The 16,426-nt window shown below is 34.9% G+C and overlaps 1 protein-coding gene across 5 annotated transcripts in view; it reads right to left on the bottom strand.

The window, feature by feature from the left end:
• KaiR1D (Kainate-type ionotropic glutamate receptor subunit 1D) overlaps positions 1 to 16,426 on the bottom strand; it is a 412,954-nt gene that overhangs the window by 32,416 nt on the left and 364,112 nt on the right. For all 5 annotated transcript variants that reach the window (XM_085481707.1, XM_029309255.2, XM_029309257.2 and 2 more), the window contains one exon: positions 5,286 to 5,427. In XM_085481707.1, the coding sequence (XP_085337833.1) occupies positions 5,286 to 5,427 (142 nt within the window). The remainder of the gene's footprint in view (positions 1 to 5,285; positions 5,428 to 16,426) is intronic.

Below are 16,426 nucleotides of genomic sequence, written 5' to 3'. Positions count from 1 at the left end.
GACACGTCGCAACATCGAAATCCTACTTGTCACGTACAATAACGCACCATAGTTGCAGATAACGCGAACCGAATTTACGAAACTTCTTTTTACTCCTGCATCGGTCATTGCGATTATTAATCTCCGGAAAGAACGTTAAGAGAAGCATTTTCGAAGTATCATCAATTCTAAGATTATTATGTAGACTAATTAATAATTGTACTCATAATTCAATAAAAAGTTAAACGCCAATATGTAACATTTTTGACTTGTCCTTAATGAAGTAATTACATATAGGGAAAACATAAAGAAATTTTCGATGAATGAAAATATCTCGAGGAAAGTGTAGCACTTGGATAGTTTTTAATCAAAAGTTTCTAAAAAAACGACTACCTATTGATTGGAAAATCATTGCTTCACTTATTTGATTTTTTTTCTTTGATCGATACCCATTTAATACATAATTTAATAAAAGTAGCGAGTACTAGTTATAGTCGCCGAAGAAAAGAAATAAGTTGCGCTGGGTAAAGCGAGAGTAACGGAGAGGAAAATTCGAAGAACTCTTCCGTGAGGACACACAAGCAACGGTGTGAATGCTATTATTGCACCCTGGCTTGCATATACGTGCAACTTCTTCCAGCGTGACGATTCGCAGCGGCAGCAACGTCCTGTGTGTCTCCTATGACATTTTATTAACACGCGTTTCAAAATCGCAAAACGGAAGAGTGTGCGCGCGCGCGTTTTCACGTGGAGATGCGTATATATCACGCATAAATGACTATTGATCGATCGCGAGTCGATCCGATGGTCGCGCGGTGCCGGCATGAATATCTGTCGGATACTTTTCATCCATAACGTTGATGGAAAACAGATTGCTGTATCCTCTCCTCTGTCTCTATTCGTCTTGATACAGGGTCCGTGTAAATATACGCGCGATATCGGATTTTCGTTCACCTGCAGGAGTAACATAGAGGAGCGAAGTAACAAAGGGACCCGGCTTTATTCTCAACATATGTTATCATCGCGTCCGCGGAATATGGATGCGGATCCGGGAAGAATATTGCTTTTCACACGGTATATTGCACACTGCGCTGCTGCGGGATCTGTCATTAAATTTTCGTTTCGCTCGTAACTTGTTTGAAACGGAAACAGCCGGCGCGTGCGAATATATATATATTCGCGGAGAGAGTATCGTCGAAGCTGTTTGACAGATGGTTTATACATTGTAGAGATGTGTATTACTGCGTTGTACATACACGACTGTATTTGGTTCGGTCATATGTCAAAGTTATCCTACAGCAGACTTTTAAATATCTAATTTGTATTCCGCTACATTTATGCATTTATTCGGCGTGACAATTATGGATCGATAGGAATTATTTTCAACTATTTTTTAATTTTTAGAACAAGTGTGATATATAATTTTTCTTGCGGTCATATTTTTTAAACTTTATGTAGATAAAAGTAAAGAGTTAAAAATTGACGTGATAGGTGTATTTTTATGGTTATCTTAAATTATATGAAAAATTCGCGTATGAATTAAATCTCAATTATATTCTCAAATTAAAATTTTATTTAATGAATTTTACATTTGAATAAATCGATTTAGTATATGATAAATCTTGAATTATTTTTACAAGTTTACTAAGTGACTATTTATATTTCTATTTTGATATTTGCAAAGAGTTGTACGTGTTATTTTTCTTTTTTTAGTGGAGACTCAACTTTTCCGTAAGTTATTTTATTTAAAAAATTTTACAGTTTCCTCTCTGATTAACAACTTCTTTACGTTTTTATGGTTTCACAGTTTCCTGATTAAAGACCGTTAAGTACCCTCTTATTGAGCGAAATTTTGCTTGGAAAGTCTTCTATTTCGGGACGAAACAGGATATTTCCACTCGAGAGCTCGAGAGTTCCAAGGTGCAACGGGCGAAAATCCAGTGGCGTATCATTGTATAAGCGATGGATGTCCGCAATAAGCGTCTTAATGGCGCCCAAAGCCATAATGACTATAACAATCAACGTAACAGTTACAGGCATAATAATCGTAATAATCGCATATCTTGACGTTGCTAAATTCGAAGGGTGTTGCAAAATTCGCGCGATCTCCCTCAAACAAAGTCGTCTGTACTGGAGGGCGAATGTTCATAATTTCGTTGCGAAATCACCGTTTCATGGGGCGAACTTAATTCGATAAAGGGTAATCCGTCGAAAGTCAAGCTTACAGTGACCGAGCGAGAATCATTAATGCTCTCTCACCACGTTTCTTCGCACCCGGAGAAAACAACGCGCAACAGTAGGTATATATATGCGCGTGTGTGTGTGTACCCATATCCGCCTATGTGTAGCACAGCTATGCAGACTTCCTGACCGTGCTGCGGAAAGGTCAGGTTGATGGATGATGGCCAATTTTTCCCTCCGAGAGCCTTGACGACTGGCCGACGTAAGTGAAAATAAATAGTCTCCGACTCGGGACATATCGTCTCGGGAATCGAGCACGGCACCGCTTAAATTCCCACGTGCGATGGAAATCAGCCGCGACACTAAGCAATTATTAAGCAACCTTATCCTTTTCATCTCTTCCGAGCTCCTCCATGTCGCACAAATCTGGTCGCACTTGTCTAATAATTTATCACTCGCGCCTCTTTTCGCGCCCTACATTAGATTGCACCGTTTACTCGGTAATGTTTATTTAAAAACGCTCATTTGTTTTCGCTATGTGCTTCTTTTGCATGAATAACAATTAATATTAATGAGGGTAGCGCATCTTTTATTTTAATTTTAAATTAATTAATAGTCGCGGTTAGTAAACGTACTATATCGCATGATGCATTCTATTTTACAATGGAGTCATTAAGAGACTATATTATTAATTAAATTTATGCAAATGTTAAATGAATAGCCTATTCCATGTTTAACAATTTATTAGATGCATACAAAATTTTGCAATCATCAATGTTAAAATATTCCGTCGGTACGATAAAACAACCGAATTTAAATGGTCGTAGAAGAGAACAATACAGTGAATATTTTGTTTTATGAAAAAATATTTTACTTAAGAAGATTCATCGCAAATGTAGTATTCCCTTTTGTAGTTTTCCACATTATTTCTTAACATTACGCTGGTGTATCTGGGTCAAAGTGATATCCATGCAGGAATAAATTTTACGACGGATCTACAAACCGCGACTGTCAACTCCGTCCGTTTATGAATTGATACCAGGTGATCAACGCAATTTGTCGCATGTTTTACGAACCCTGTGTAAAGCAAACCGAGCGTCATCGCGTGGAGTCAACGTGAAGAAGCCGGAAGAAGAAGCTCGATTCTTTCGCGCGCTTGAACAAATACCCTCGCTGATTTACATTTTAATGGATCTAAATTGAAATCTGGTAGGAGAGAAAAAGGGGGGAGGATGCACCAAGATAAATTACGTCGCTTGCGGTTATATGGCGTGTCCGTTTAAAGCTCTATTTATTTTTTATCATTTATATTGCCGTCGCGAATGTCGACGTCGAGACTCGACCACGGTTTCTCGTAGCTCTCGTCCGACAGGATGTCTTCTCTCGGAAGCCTTCGTCGCCGCGACGAGACGGTTGTAAATTACTAATTATCCTGAGACAGATTCCAATTTTAACTACTTCCGCCTTTACTCATTTGAGCGAACGTTTCAAGTTGCGCTTCTTACGTTTGCATAACATTTTCATTATCTTCGTTACGAGCCTCGCGAACGAATTTAGAATAAACGAATTTTAATTGTCTATTGCTGCTAAAAATAACATCCCATATTCGCAATCTTATAGTAAACTTGTGAGCTTTCGTTTCAATCAAGAAAATCAGAAAATAAATCATCTGTCAAAATTATTTTTGCATCTTCTTTTTCTGAATTTTTATTTTAATTTTTAACTTTTTTAATGAATATTTTGTTAAGTTGTGCATCCGTGCTCGCATACAACATTTTTATTATCCTCGTTACGAGTTTTCCGGACGAACTTAGAATAAATAAATTTTAATTTTCTATTGCTATTAAAAATAATATCTCGTATGGCGATCTTATCTATAAACTGTGAGCTTTCGTTCCAGTCAAGAAAATTAGAAAATGAATCATTTGTCAAAATTATGTTTGCATCTTCTTTTTCCTGAATTTATATTTTAATTTATTGCAATAAAATTTATAATTTATACTTATTTTTATTCTATCATCGAATTACCTGTAAAATGTTAATGTCTTTTTCATTTAACATTTTACGGCAGTCTGCAGATCTTCTACCTTGCAATTAAATTTTGACTAGTCTTAATAGCTTTTAATAGACTCCTCTAAATCTCGTTATAATATTAATGTTTTATAGATTTTTGAATGAATATTTTGTCAAGTTGCGCATCCTGTGCTCGCATAATATTTTCATTATCTTCGTTATAAGTTTGCGGAAGAACTTAGAATAAACGAATTTTAATACTTTATTGCTGTTATAAACAACATCCCATATTCTATTGTAACCAAATGAATGATCTGTCAACATTTTTTGCATTATTTTTTTTTTTGAATTTGTATTTTAATTTGTCTCTCGCGATGAGACTTATAACTTGTTAATTTTTATTTTATTATCGAATTACCTGTAAAATGTTAGTGCCTTCTTAATTTAATATTTCACGTCAAACAGAAAATTTTCTGTCTTGCAATTAAATTTTTATTGTTGTTTGTTTTAATAGATCTAAGAGTTTGTGAGTATTCTATGGATTATATAATGTTGATGTAGTATTATTTACTACGTGCCATTGTTGAATCTACTTAGTCTGAAATAATAATATTTTTGGTAAAATTCCTCAAATTTGTTTAGCTGTAGAACAGGAGAATCAAGTAGATTATTACATTACTCAAGATAATAACCGAGTAAATTTGCGGAAATAATACCGCAAAGGCCATTTAACGCTACATCGAGCTATTCTACGTTTAAGATCTTCAATCACGACGGTTCAATGACAGTTAATGGCAATCTCTGACCAACGCTACCGTTTTTACGGTAATCGATTTCTCGTCGTTTTAGCAGCAATTTACGAGGGGCTCGAATATTCCGGGAGTAAAGTTATCGATCTTCGACCTTTGGGAGAACGTCAAGCCTTTCTCTCTCTCCCTCTCTCGAAGACTGGAAGAGCCGCAGATGGCGCAGATAATGAAGATCGCACGAATTAGCCTTACGAGGGTCGCGCCTGATGCAATTTCGCGGATCTTACGTCTACCTCGGATTACCCGGTGGCTTACGACGAACGGAAAGTCGATTGCTAATCGCATTTAATCTCGTATACTCACCAGGGAAGTGATAAGGTAGCTGTGATAGTCGCTCATCATTCCGATCTGCTGCGCCTGTTTCAACACGTCGTAGATTCTCTCGGTCGAGCAGTCCAGGACGATGTGTGATTCCGCGGAATTCTTGATTTGTTTTAGCAACGGTCTGAAATTAAATAATCCCTTATTAGAGACGGACAAGATGGCGGCTCAATGCTTCAAAAATAAATGAGAAGAATATTAAAAGCGTTAGTTATATATACTATCTATAAATTGTGTACGAATATTTCGCTATCTAAATTTCAGATGCCTTTTAGTTCGAGGAATATTAGATGAAATATGATTAGACCAAAGAGTAGCTTTGAAAATAACTCGTCGGTCGCGTCTAGGACTAGTTAATGAAGTATGTCGACTTAATTAGTACAAGGAAAGCGAGAATGTTAAATATACTGTCAAGCTTGAAATTTTCGCGGGCTCCGTTCGCTCTCTCTCTCTCTCTCTCTCTCTCGCAATGCTGCTCTTCGGGGACGGAGCGGTTCCGATTCCGGACATGCTTTCCGCCGTGTACCACTGATAAAAATTTCATACTGCTGCCGGCCTTCGGCCTCTCTCTCTCTCTCTCTCTCTCTCTCTCTCTCGCTTCCCGTCATTCACATGCACGATAATGTGAATCTCCTTATGCAGCCCGTGGAAGTCGAGGGCTCGGCTCGTCGTGGGAATTTTTCATGCGCTATGCATAATTTAACGAAAGTGCCCTTTATGCGCGCGTTGCTCTCGTAGCCGTATCGTCCCGTGAATTTCACCTCTATTCCCGCATCCGTCGACGACGATTGCGTCTCTTTCCGCGTCTGTGACTTTATCGAATAATGAAACGGAGAAGGAAGAGCGTTTACAAAAGAGAACAGAGTTATGATAGTCTTATCTTTTATATGCAGTAGAGTGAAATCACTGCTGATCGATCATACTTTCGGCTATTGAAGTAAATTTATATATCGCGTCCGAAAATTATTAATTAATAGATTTGAATTATAATGCGTTATTCTGTGAACGCATTTTTTTTTACCGCGCGTGTTATTTTAATATTAATTCTCAAAATACGAAACTATGAATAAATAACGCAAAATTATCTTTGTATGCGATAATTTGTTGTAACAATAAAAATGCAATCAGCAGAGACTATAACATTTTCCGCAATAAAACAGCTTTTTGAATAGCCTTTCGAATATCTTTACAATATTACAGAGAGAGGTCGTGAAACATTTCAAAACACTAGTATAATTACATTTAGTATAATTACGTGTAGTATAATTACGCGTAGTATAATTACGTGTAGTATAATTACGTTTCGACACCGATGACTCGTACATTTTGACACCCTTTAGCTTTCTAAGGGTTCATCGTATTTTCATCGCGTTGCTTGGTAGTTCCGGCTTTTACCCAAAACTACCCTGAGGGTCAGAGCTAGTTAAAGTCATTTGAGAAATTCTATGTGAGAAGTTCTCTTTTTTTGACATGATACTCGAACGCCGGTTTTACTTGATTAGTCACGTATTATATTCGTTTAAAACCATTTTTAAGCATTTAGGCATTCTTTGTATTATTTAATGAATTTTAAAAAACATATAATGTTTGAAATAAAAATATAATTTTTCTCTCGTAATATTTTTATTTTCTGTTTTTTTATGACTGCATGTGTATATATATGTATGTAGAAAGCTTACACATAATATATACATTCACACATATGTATGCGCAAATAAAATATTTTAAAGCGAAACAGGAAATTCTTGTATGTAGAATTTAAATCTATAAACTAAACTGATCGATTTTTATATCGTTAACCAATAACAAGAGCAATAGAGTGTTTTGAAACAGGGATGCTTTTTATATGAGAGCAAATATTTTGGTTTGACAGTTGCGTCTGGTTTGATGAAATATGTTTGTATTTCCACTATTAACACACGATCGGCGATTAACAATTACAAATTATAACGTTATTTGCTATTGATTGTTATCATGTTACTATGCAATGATTAATTGCGCTGATAGTTGCAATGATTGTGCACTCTAAATTAATCATCCCATCCTGTTTATATCGATTCTAAGTTATGCATGTTTACAATTATGATAACTGTAAATATTGCAGCAGTCATGTTGTGTTAGCGAACAATCTAAGCTATTCATCAAACATCAAGTTTTAATATGCGTTACTTGTGCGAGCAGAATAATTTGCTAAATTGATTTCGCGAAGCCTGCATATTTTGGTTGTTGCAAAATTCTAGTTATCCATTTTGTAAATAAAAATGCTGATTTGCACTCGTATCAATTATTCGATATTACATTACGCGTAAAATAATGTTATTTTGAAAAAATAATAGAGCTAGTTTTTTAATTTTTAAAGCACATACATTTTTACAACACGTACAAATGTAAAATATAACGTATCAAATTTCGATTTTTGAAATTGTAAACTTAATTATCGAAGAAGTTATTGCATTGTCACAAATTATTTATTGGAAACATTGGTTCCTTCGCTAAACGCGAAGCCATTTTCATGCGAATTATTACGAATTCCGCGATGATAATAATTTCCCTAGGCGATGCAAATTTTGATAACGTGTCAAGAAAAGAGAAGAATAACTATGGACACTTATTACAGATACATTTGTACGATATTGATAACAGTGTAGTATAAACTTCGTCACTGATAAGGAATCAGTTCGACGCTTCGCAAAAGAATTCTCCATGTTCGAGCCTCTTTCCTTCTAGATAATACCCGCTATTACGAGCTGCACTCTCGAAAGAATCAAACAACCTAACATAAGACGAGCAAACGTCCTCTGCTTGCTCTTTTTCTCTTTTCTCCCCCGCAAGGAGTGGTCTTCTTGGGCACTTTAGTCGATCGTCGTCGCCGTTGCTCTAGACTCTAGATGGCTTTCGAGAGATAACTTGTGCGATAGTCAACCCTTTACGAGAGAGGTCGAGAGATACCTTATCGTTACGAAGTGTACAACGATGATAAAACAATCTTGGAATTTTTAATTCCGCTTGCGGCCGCGAGGGAAAAGTGACGAATCGAGTAACTTTGGAATTGAGACGATCAAAAGATGATTGTAATTATCGTTCGTTTCTGACATCTTCTTCCGATTATTGTGCTTCGATTTATAAGCTTTCAAATTTAATGAAAGCATATACGTTAGTTATTCGGTTATCTTTTAAATAGATATTTTAAAGAATCCTTTTAAATGCTTTTAATGGAAAAGCATTTATAAAACATATGATTGCACGATAAATGTTACTCCATTATTAGCGGTTATATAATAAATCATTATTCCAATTATAATGTAATAAAGATTAATCTCTTGTCATGGACAGTTATCAAATAATATTGTAGGTATAATAAAACATTGTTTGCAAGTAATTTTTTTTTTTTACATTAATATAAAACTTTTTTGTATCTCTTTTGATTTTTGAAAATACATCTGAAATCTGTATAGAGTTTTTAAATAGATGTAAAATGAAAAGTACATGATACTTAAATAACATGTTATATATCATGGAGATACGTCATTATAAATGGTATCTGTTGAAGCAAGTAAATAAGATTCTGAATGATTAGTGTGCTCGTACGGATATGATTCTTTCATCAAGCACGGTCGTGTTTGAAATACGAATATAATGCTCGATATTATATATGATAAAACGAGGAAGAACGATACACGTTGATGAAAAATGCATCCTGCAATTCGATATGTTTGATAATCAATATTACGCGCCACTTCAATATTTGTTTTTCATCAAGGAAATGCAAAAAACGCCGATGACACGTCAATTTCGCGACCTCTTCGTTAAATGAATAATTCGGCTCTCCACAAGGACACATTGCGTGTTTTATCGTGTGATTCCTCGCCGAAATGAAATATAAAGTCTGGACAATTTTTGCTTGTTTTATAAGAATTGCGTGATAGATAGTAAGAATTTTTCGTAAGCAGATAACGTGTGAAAAAACATGTTTAATTATGAATATTTCAATTCGTTATATAATAAAAGTAAATTTCCTCTATCTATTTTAATTATAATTTGGAACTCAACTTTCGCTGTCTCATTAATAATAACGATACCAATATCGCTTGCTAGAATCGCATAATATCATTCGAATATGACGAGGCTGTATGCATATCTAATATTAAGTTACGTTTAGTTTCATTTCATGTCGGTTCAATTCAATCGGTGGCTGGGAGTGGGCAGGTATATTGAAATCGGATAATCAATAAAGCACAGTTGCGTGAGTCGATTAAACGCTTTATTGCGGCTGCCACACATTGTGGGGGAGATACTTCTGCTCGGTGTCTGGCAGTTAGCGCATTCACGCTGGTTACAGGATGCTTTCATCGTCTCTCGGAGACTCGCGGAAGTAATAAAAATAGCACGGCGCATTGTAGGTATATTACTATGTATAGCACATCGACCAAGTTCTCTCTCACCGATTTAATTCCCTTCGACACCCGAGTTTTGCTGTTGATTTTATGAGAGAACTCTCGATGTCCTCTTAATATGACTGCGATTATACAATAATAGTCAATTATTGGATTGCAAGAGGCATGAGAGTAAGGCAAACACAATATTTCTTGACGGTCAGTGAAGGATGAATCTTATAATTCATTATATTTATCTAATAGTATTTTTATAACGAATAATTTCTCTCTTCTTTTTCTCAGAGTGCTATTTTAATTTTTATTCTACAAATTTTTGTCGTATAAAAAAAAATGAAGATAAATGAAATCTAAAATACGATTATACGAATGTATTCTATTTGAAATTTATTGAAAGAGAGAATTATCGGTAAACATATTAAAAATATATTTTACTTATGTAATATATATATTTTAAATGTCACAGCAATTTTGGATACGTGAACATTTTACATTTCTCGCGTTTGTAAATGTTGAAAGAATAAAAGAAATTAATTTTTTTATCAAATCTTTTATTAAGCAGACATACTTTAATTGCGACTTTGTTTTTTGCCTTCTTTAAAGGGACGATTCAATTAAGTATGCGATTCATTTTTTTGCTGTTAATTATCTGCTATTGGCAATCTTATAACACTTCGCCTATCGATGGTATTTTCTCAGCGAAGATCTACTACAGCGATTTTAAAAGAAACTGAAGGACTCGGGCAGAGATAGAGAAAGATAAGCGAGCTTCCCGCACTCTTAGGTCGCCTCGAGGAAGAAAATCATTGCGTCAGTTACAGCAAAGCTGCGTTACGTCGTGCCTTTTCTTTCGGGGAGCCTCGGGAAGCTGCTTTGGCGCTGAGTCGGATGAATTTCTCTATAGGACTGGTCTTACAAAAAAAAGAACGATACTCCGCGCAATACTTTGTCACAATGTCGGTCCGTTCCACGAGCTTGGCCGTCTCCGCTATCTTCGTGGAAAAACACGCGGTAAAACTTCTCCGGTTCCTCTTTGTTATATTACGTCCGTTGTTTTAACGAACTACATGTCTACTAATGTCCAGTCTTGAAAGTATTCCTTAAAGTGATTAGAGTATAGAGCGAAATTATCGTTCCATGGTATAAAGCTAATTAAATGTTCCTTTGAAAGAATCTCTGCATGTGATTTCATTAATTTGAAATATATTTACGGTAAAAATGAGTGCATTCTTCAAATTTTTTTGATGATAAAATTTGTAGGAATTCTTTTTTTAAGAAAATGCAGCTTAAACTACTGCTCTTTTGAATTTGATTTTCTGTGATTTAATGTGAATATTGTACATCTACGTATGTGTCATTTAATATAAAAATAAAATTTAAATTTTTATTTTGTTTTAATATAATATTCACACAATTTTAATTGTGATTTTGCGGCGCAGCATTTTTCATATAATTATTTTCTCGTTTTGGAGGAAATCGGAATTTGAACAATTATTATTTTTTCGCACTCTGAAAGTACATTAAAATTGAATTAAGAACGCTTTTGTTTCGTGTGATATTCTGATACCGAAAGAAAATTATTAAATTAATAAATATTTATTTCAATATTGCCTTATAAATTATTTATTTGAAACAAATAAATATTGATTTGTTTTGAAAAGAATTTTCTTTTAGCAAATAAATATCTTTTCCCATTAAATCAATATTATTAGTTTCAAATAAACGATCTATAAGGCAGTATTGAAATAAATATTTATTCGAATTCAATAAATTTCTTTTTCAATGTGATTATTAACTTAACAAATATAAATAATAATAAATTAAATTTTAAATTAATTTTTCATTTTTGTTAAAGAAACTAAAACTTACGTTATCATTAATATAAATTATTCTTACAATACAATATATCATTATAACATTATTTATTTTGCCAACATTTATTGACAGAGCTCATCCTCCTTAAATGAAATTGCACGTAAAAAATGGCTAATTACGAAAGTAATATCAATTTGCGAGAGTGATGTTGCTTCGCACGCGAGACAATCCACTCGTAATAAACACCCTAGGCGTTGTATTTCATCACTGTAAATCGGTCAAAATACTTTCGAGCGGAGTGTAAGAGGTCGCGAAGTTCACGTGTAAGCGTGAGCAACAAGAGTCTCCTAATGCTTCACGCTCAGAATTAAGACGATAAGAGTACCAGGGGAAGGAGCAATAAAGGAGACGCGCGACTTATTTCCGGGTCTGCTCTCTGCCGAGGTTGCCGTAGGAATATCGTACCTGCGTACAGATGCGCGCGACGGAACAAATTTTCTCGCGTCGCCTATAATTTCCAAAGAGCTGCGCTCGACTCGGAAGCAAGATAAATATCATCCTCTCTGGTGCTGTGGGGGAGAAAGGAAATAGAGAGAGAGAGAGAGGAGGCTTTTTATTCGCTCCAATCCTAAAGTTCTATTCGCGACGCGAATTTCAAGTTTCTAAGACACCGAACGACCCTCTTAATAGACGGCTCGAGAAAGAGTAGAGTCGTCTAACTGCCTGATCATTGGACACGAGGAGATATATCGAGACGAGCGTCTCGCGAGTTTACGGTTCAGTAAGAACGCTTCGGAGAAACGGCTTGCTTCCTTCCAGCTTATCCGACAGGCGTGTGAAACTGTATTCTCAAAGTAACCGCAGTTGGGAAAGTGTAACATACAGCTAGCATAATCAGACAGATAAGCGTACGGCGACATTTAGAATTTGCGAGAATATATCCTCTGCTTATCTCTCTGCTCGACAAACTCTGTGTGTAAGAAAATTGGAATTAACATCATCCGCCTCTTTCTGCTCTCATCGAGTTATTTATATTGTAAATAATGTCACAATTTGAATACTGTACGAGTATTCATTTATACAGCATCCGTATATTATTAAAAAACTAAACTGAGTTTTTGTTTTAAAATATACAACCTTATTATTCATTTAATGTTAAAAATTACAAAGTATAAAATTTGATTAAATATTTAATATTGAAAAAGCTTAATAATACCCTCTTTATTATTAATTTTTAAGTGACAAAGGAAAAGAAGAGAGTGTAATACTTCTCAGTCTAAAAAAATGTAATTAATATGTAATTGTGCTGAGAAAAGATATCGTGATCCTTGAGCAATTTGCTGTATTATGTGGGATTTCCTGATTAGAATCAAGGCAACCTCGCGTTAATTGGATCTGGTGATAAATGTCTGCGCAGATCTCTTATCAACGTAAGAAATTGCATATAAAACAAGTCAACTTTTATACGTACATATATTACAATAATTTTATCGTTAATTTTTTAACTATGATACGCGTTGCACGCGTTTCAATTTTAAAACTGCACACGAAATATATCTTTACGTGCACACTCGGTCTACGCTGGATCATCCTGTTGACTTTCGTCCCTTTTTCGCGTCGGACTTACACATATCGCGCCTCGTGGCATCACGAGAGAATCACAGACGGTGCGAGCAAAAGTGCAAGCGTACACGAGGTAAAACTCTGAGGAAACGAATGCGGGAACGCTCCATAAAACGAGAGAAATAATTTCGCCTCGCGCACAAATTTAATTTTGCGTTAGAGAGAACTGCGAGAAGTCAAAGCGCGCGAGAGACGACACGCGCCGATGACGACGGGCTTTATTCCTCACGCTTAAATTCACTCTGTTCCGAAGAACGCGCCGACGATTCCCTTATTCTACCTTCATCTCGGACGTTAATGAGTTAATTACGTCTCGGTCGTCTCGCGGGACAGTCTCGGTTAACTAACTTACTAGGTCATTTCCGGTCTGTTTTCTAGATCGCCACCTTTGCCACGATATAAGTAGAAACGGGAAATTGGGTCAAGCACAGCTGACATCTTCGGCTCGCGACTTAAAATAGTCGCGACCGGTCATCGCGCCAATTCATTCGTATGCGGTCGATAAAATTTAGTAGACGCGAAGTTTCGCCGGTGAATGATCGTCGTTGAATGAACATTGTAAAAGTTAAGGATTAAGAGAAAAGGTTCCTTTTGTTAGAAATTGTGACGAATATTTTTAACAGACCAAATGTAATGTTTAAAGTTTCTCACGGTTTTTTTATAATTTTACTAGCAAAATAATTAACTAATTGTCGAAAAATTATCATGTACATGATATTGTGAAACGAAACTGAAAAAACATCTTCCAAGGAACATTTGTTAAGTAATTAATGTTATGATAGATTCTGAATAGAAGCGTATAATTTTTATAGTAAACTATTTTCTTTATATTAATGTTTAGATAGAAAAATAAATATATAGTTATTAATTATTCTTTTCTTAACGAACGCGTACGAGATGTATTTGATCAAAGAAAATGTTAATGCATGTAGTATCTAGGACATCCGACGGGATTAAAAACCGCATAAATATGCGCGTTCGTATACAGTAAATTGCAATTCTTTGCCCTTTGTTACCGTAACGTTAATTACTTAATGGATACTTCTTGACGGATGTTTTTCCGGCTTCGTTTCTCGATACTCGTACGAACGATCGTTTCTTTTTTGCGCCGGCAATCCAGTTGGAACGCAGAAATAATCGATATCCTTGGCGGCTGCTAGACGAGTCGGTGCCCGAAGATAAACTGGAAGAGGGTCATTCGGACCCGGAGCGAAAACTACGTTTGAGAATAAAGAAAGTAATTTATTCCGCTTGTCTAGGTCGCTTCGTCAGGAAGACGCAGCGTGTCCGAGGTCGGATGCTTATCTTCGGTGAAGTTTTGACTATAGCCAGGAAAAGAAAATACGAAATTCATACTATGTTTGGTAAAGTTGTTATTTTTTTTTTATTCTCTTCTCGTTCATTTTTCGAAATTTTTCTCTTTTCATGCGAGCTTGCGCTATGTTATGGAATCATTTTTGTTGTTATGACAGTTGAAATCCAAATGTCGTACGTTTTTTTCACTCTTGTCATCCGTTTTCAAAACATGTAAACGTTTTGCTTTAATGAGTATATATCGATCGCAAATTTTGTCTCTCAGTTTGCAGCATGTATATAATTATATCGGATAATGCTGAATCTATTTTTAAGAAATTGATGCTTCCCTTCTTGAGATTTTGACGAAAGATTGTTATTACACCATCATCTCATTTTCTATTGACGACTACAATTCGGTCGAGATAATTTCCCATCTCGCGTGTGTATTTCCTCGATCGTTGAATAAATGTCGAACGTGTCGGCAATATGAATCCGCTTAAAACTGCGGTCCTAACATTTTATGATTTCAGCTGCTTTTCCGTGGTAATTTCTCCCTACGGTACTAAAATTACCATCGAGGAAAGGAGAAGTATTCGCACGCGCACGTGTATACGTGCACATCAATGTGCTCGGCATGGGGCTCTTCCCGGGAGTATAAGCAATGAGGGGATTTCAGATTTCTGCCACTTTGCAAACTTTCACGATAAATGTTTGATCAGCAATAAAATCAACCCGAGATACGTAGCGAGAATAAGCGACGATACGCGTAAAGAGAGAAATCGTGTTTTATAAGAGGGCGATAAAATTTGCAATAAAAGTACCTAATGGGTTTGGGGAGCGACGTCGCACATGTTATAAAAAGATGGACAAATATGCAAATCGAGAAAGATGTACTCAAAGATAATATGGTAATATTTAGTATTAATTTTTTCTAACGCTTCTTTTTTAATATAAATCTTCTTTGCGTTTTGAACAAATCTTATTCAAAGGCTGTTTTGAATTTCTTGAAAAATATATCGAAAAATGACCCTAGTAGATGTACTAGATATACTCAATTTAAGCTAATAACATAATATCATTTGCAAATCTGACGTAAAATATATAAATACAAATATACTTACTATTTAAAAAAAATTGACGTACATTTTCGGAATTTATATAACATATTATAAATGACATTTTCTGAATACATTACACGACATTATGAGATAAAAAATTTTTTAATTGTGTGTAATTGTTTATTACACTATTTTTTGCATTTATATTGGACTTTTATTAATGGCAGATTACTATGGTACTTGTCTAAAGCCTCGAGACTTGCGTCTTTGCAACGTGAAACTCTTGTAAGGATTCGTATAAGAATTAATAAATTATCAAACATAATAATTTTTATTATATTTTAACACATTTTAATTTCAAATATATAACAGCTGATTTATATTCTTTTAAACTAAAGCTGTGAAAATTCACTAGTTAAAGCAGTAATAAGACTTCATACAAAAATCAGTGAAATAACTCACAGTTTGCTCCGACATCTTAAATTATATTTCACTGATTATAGCAGTAAGGCTTTATTGGAAAAATTAAATACTACTTGATTCTAATTGATCAATGAGTTTTCATCGTTTTCATGCTATATTTAATTATTTTTATAATTTATTGTAATCACTACTAATCGGTAAAAATATTACACTATTCAAAAGAGTATTTTTGGATTTTCTCTAATAAATCGCCTAGTAAATGTCTTAATTTAAAATCTGTACTATTCTGAAAAAATTATAACCAAATTAATTGAAAACTTTGAAACATTGCGTGCAATTTAACGCGTTTTATGACGCTTTCAGTTTTCGTTTATTAGTTAAACATCCTAGTATGCCAAGTACATATTTACCACCACAGGTGTTTTACGATAATGCGCTCCAAAACTCTTCGACCAAGTGCTTTAAGAGCGCAAGTCAGCACTTAGCGAAGGAAAAATCCACAGTGACTTTCCAATAA

The sequence above is a fragment of the Nylanderia fulva genome, unplaced genomic scaffold, assembly GCF_048542155.1.
Source record: "Nylanderia fulva isolate GAGA-0341 unplaced genomic scaffold, ASM4854215v1 Scaffold19, whole genome shotgun sequence".
Taxonomy (NCBI): domain Eukaryota; kingdom Metazoa; phylum Arthropoda; class Insecta; order Hymenoptera; family Formicidae; genus Nylanderia; species Nylanderia fulva.
The sequence above is the reverse complement of the archived record's forward strand: the minus strand, read 5'-3'. Positions and strand labels throughout refer to the sequence as shown.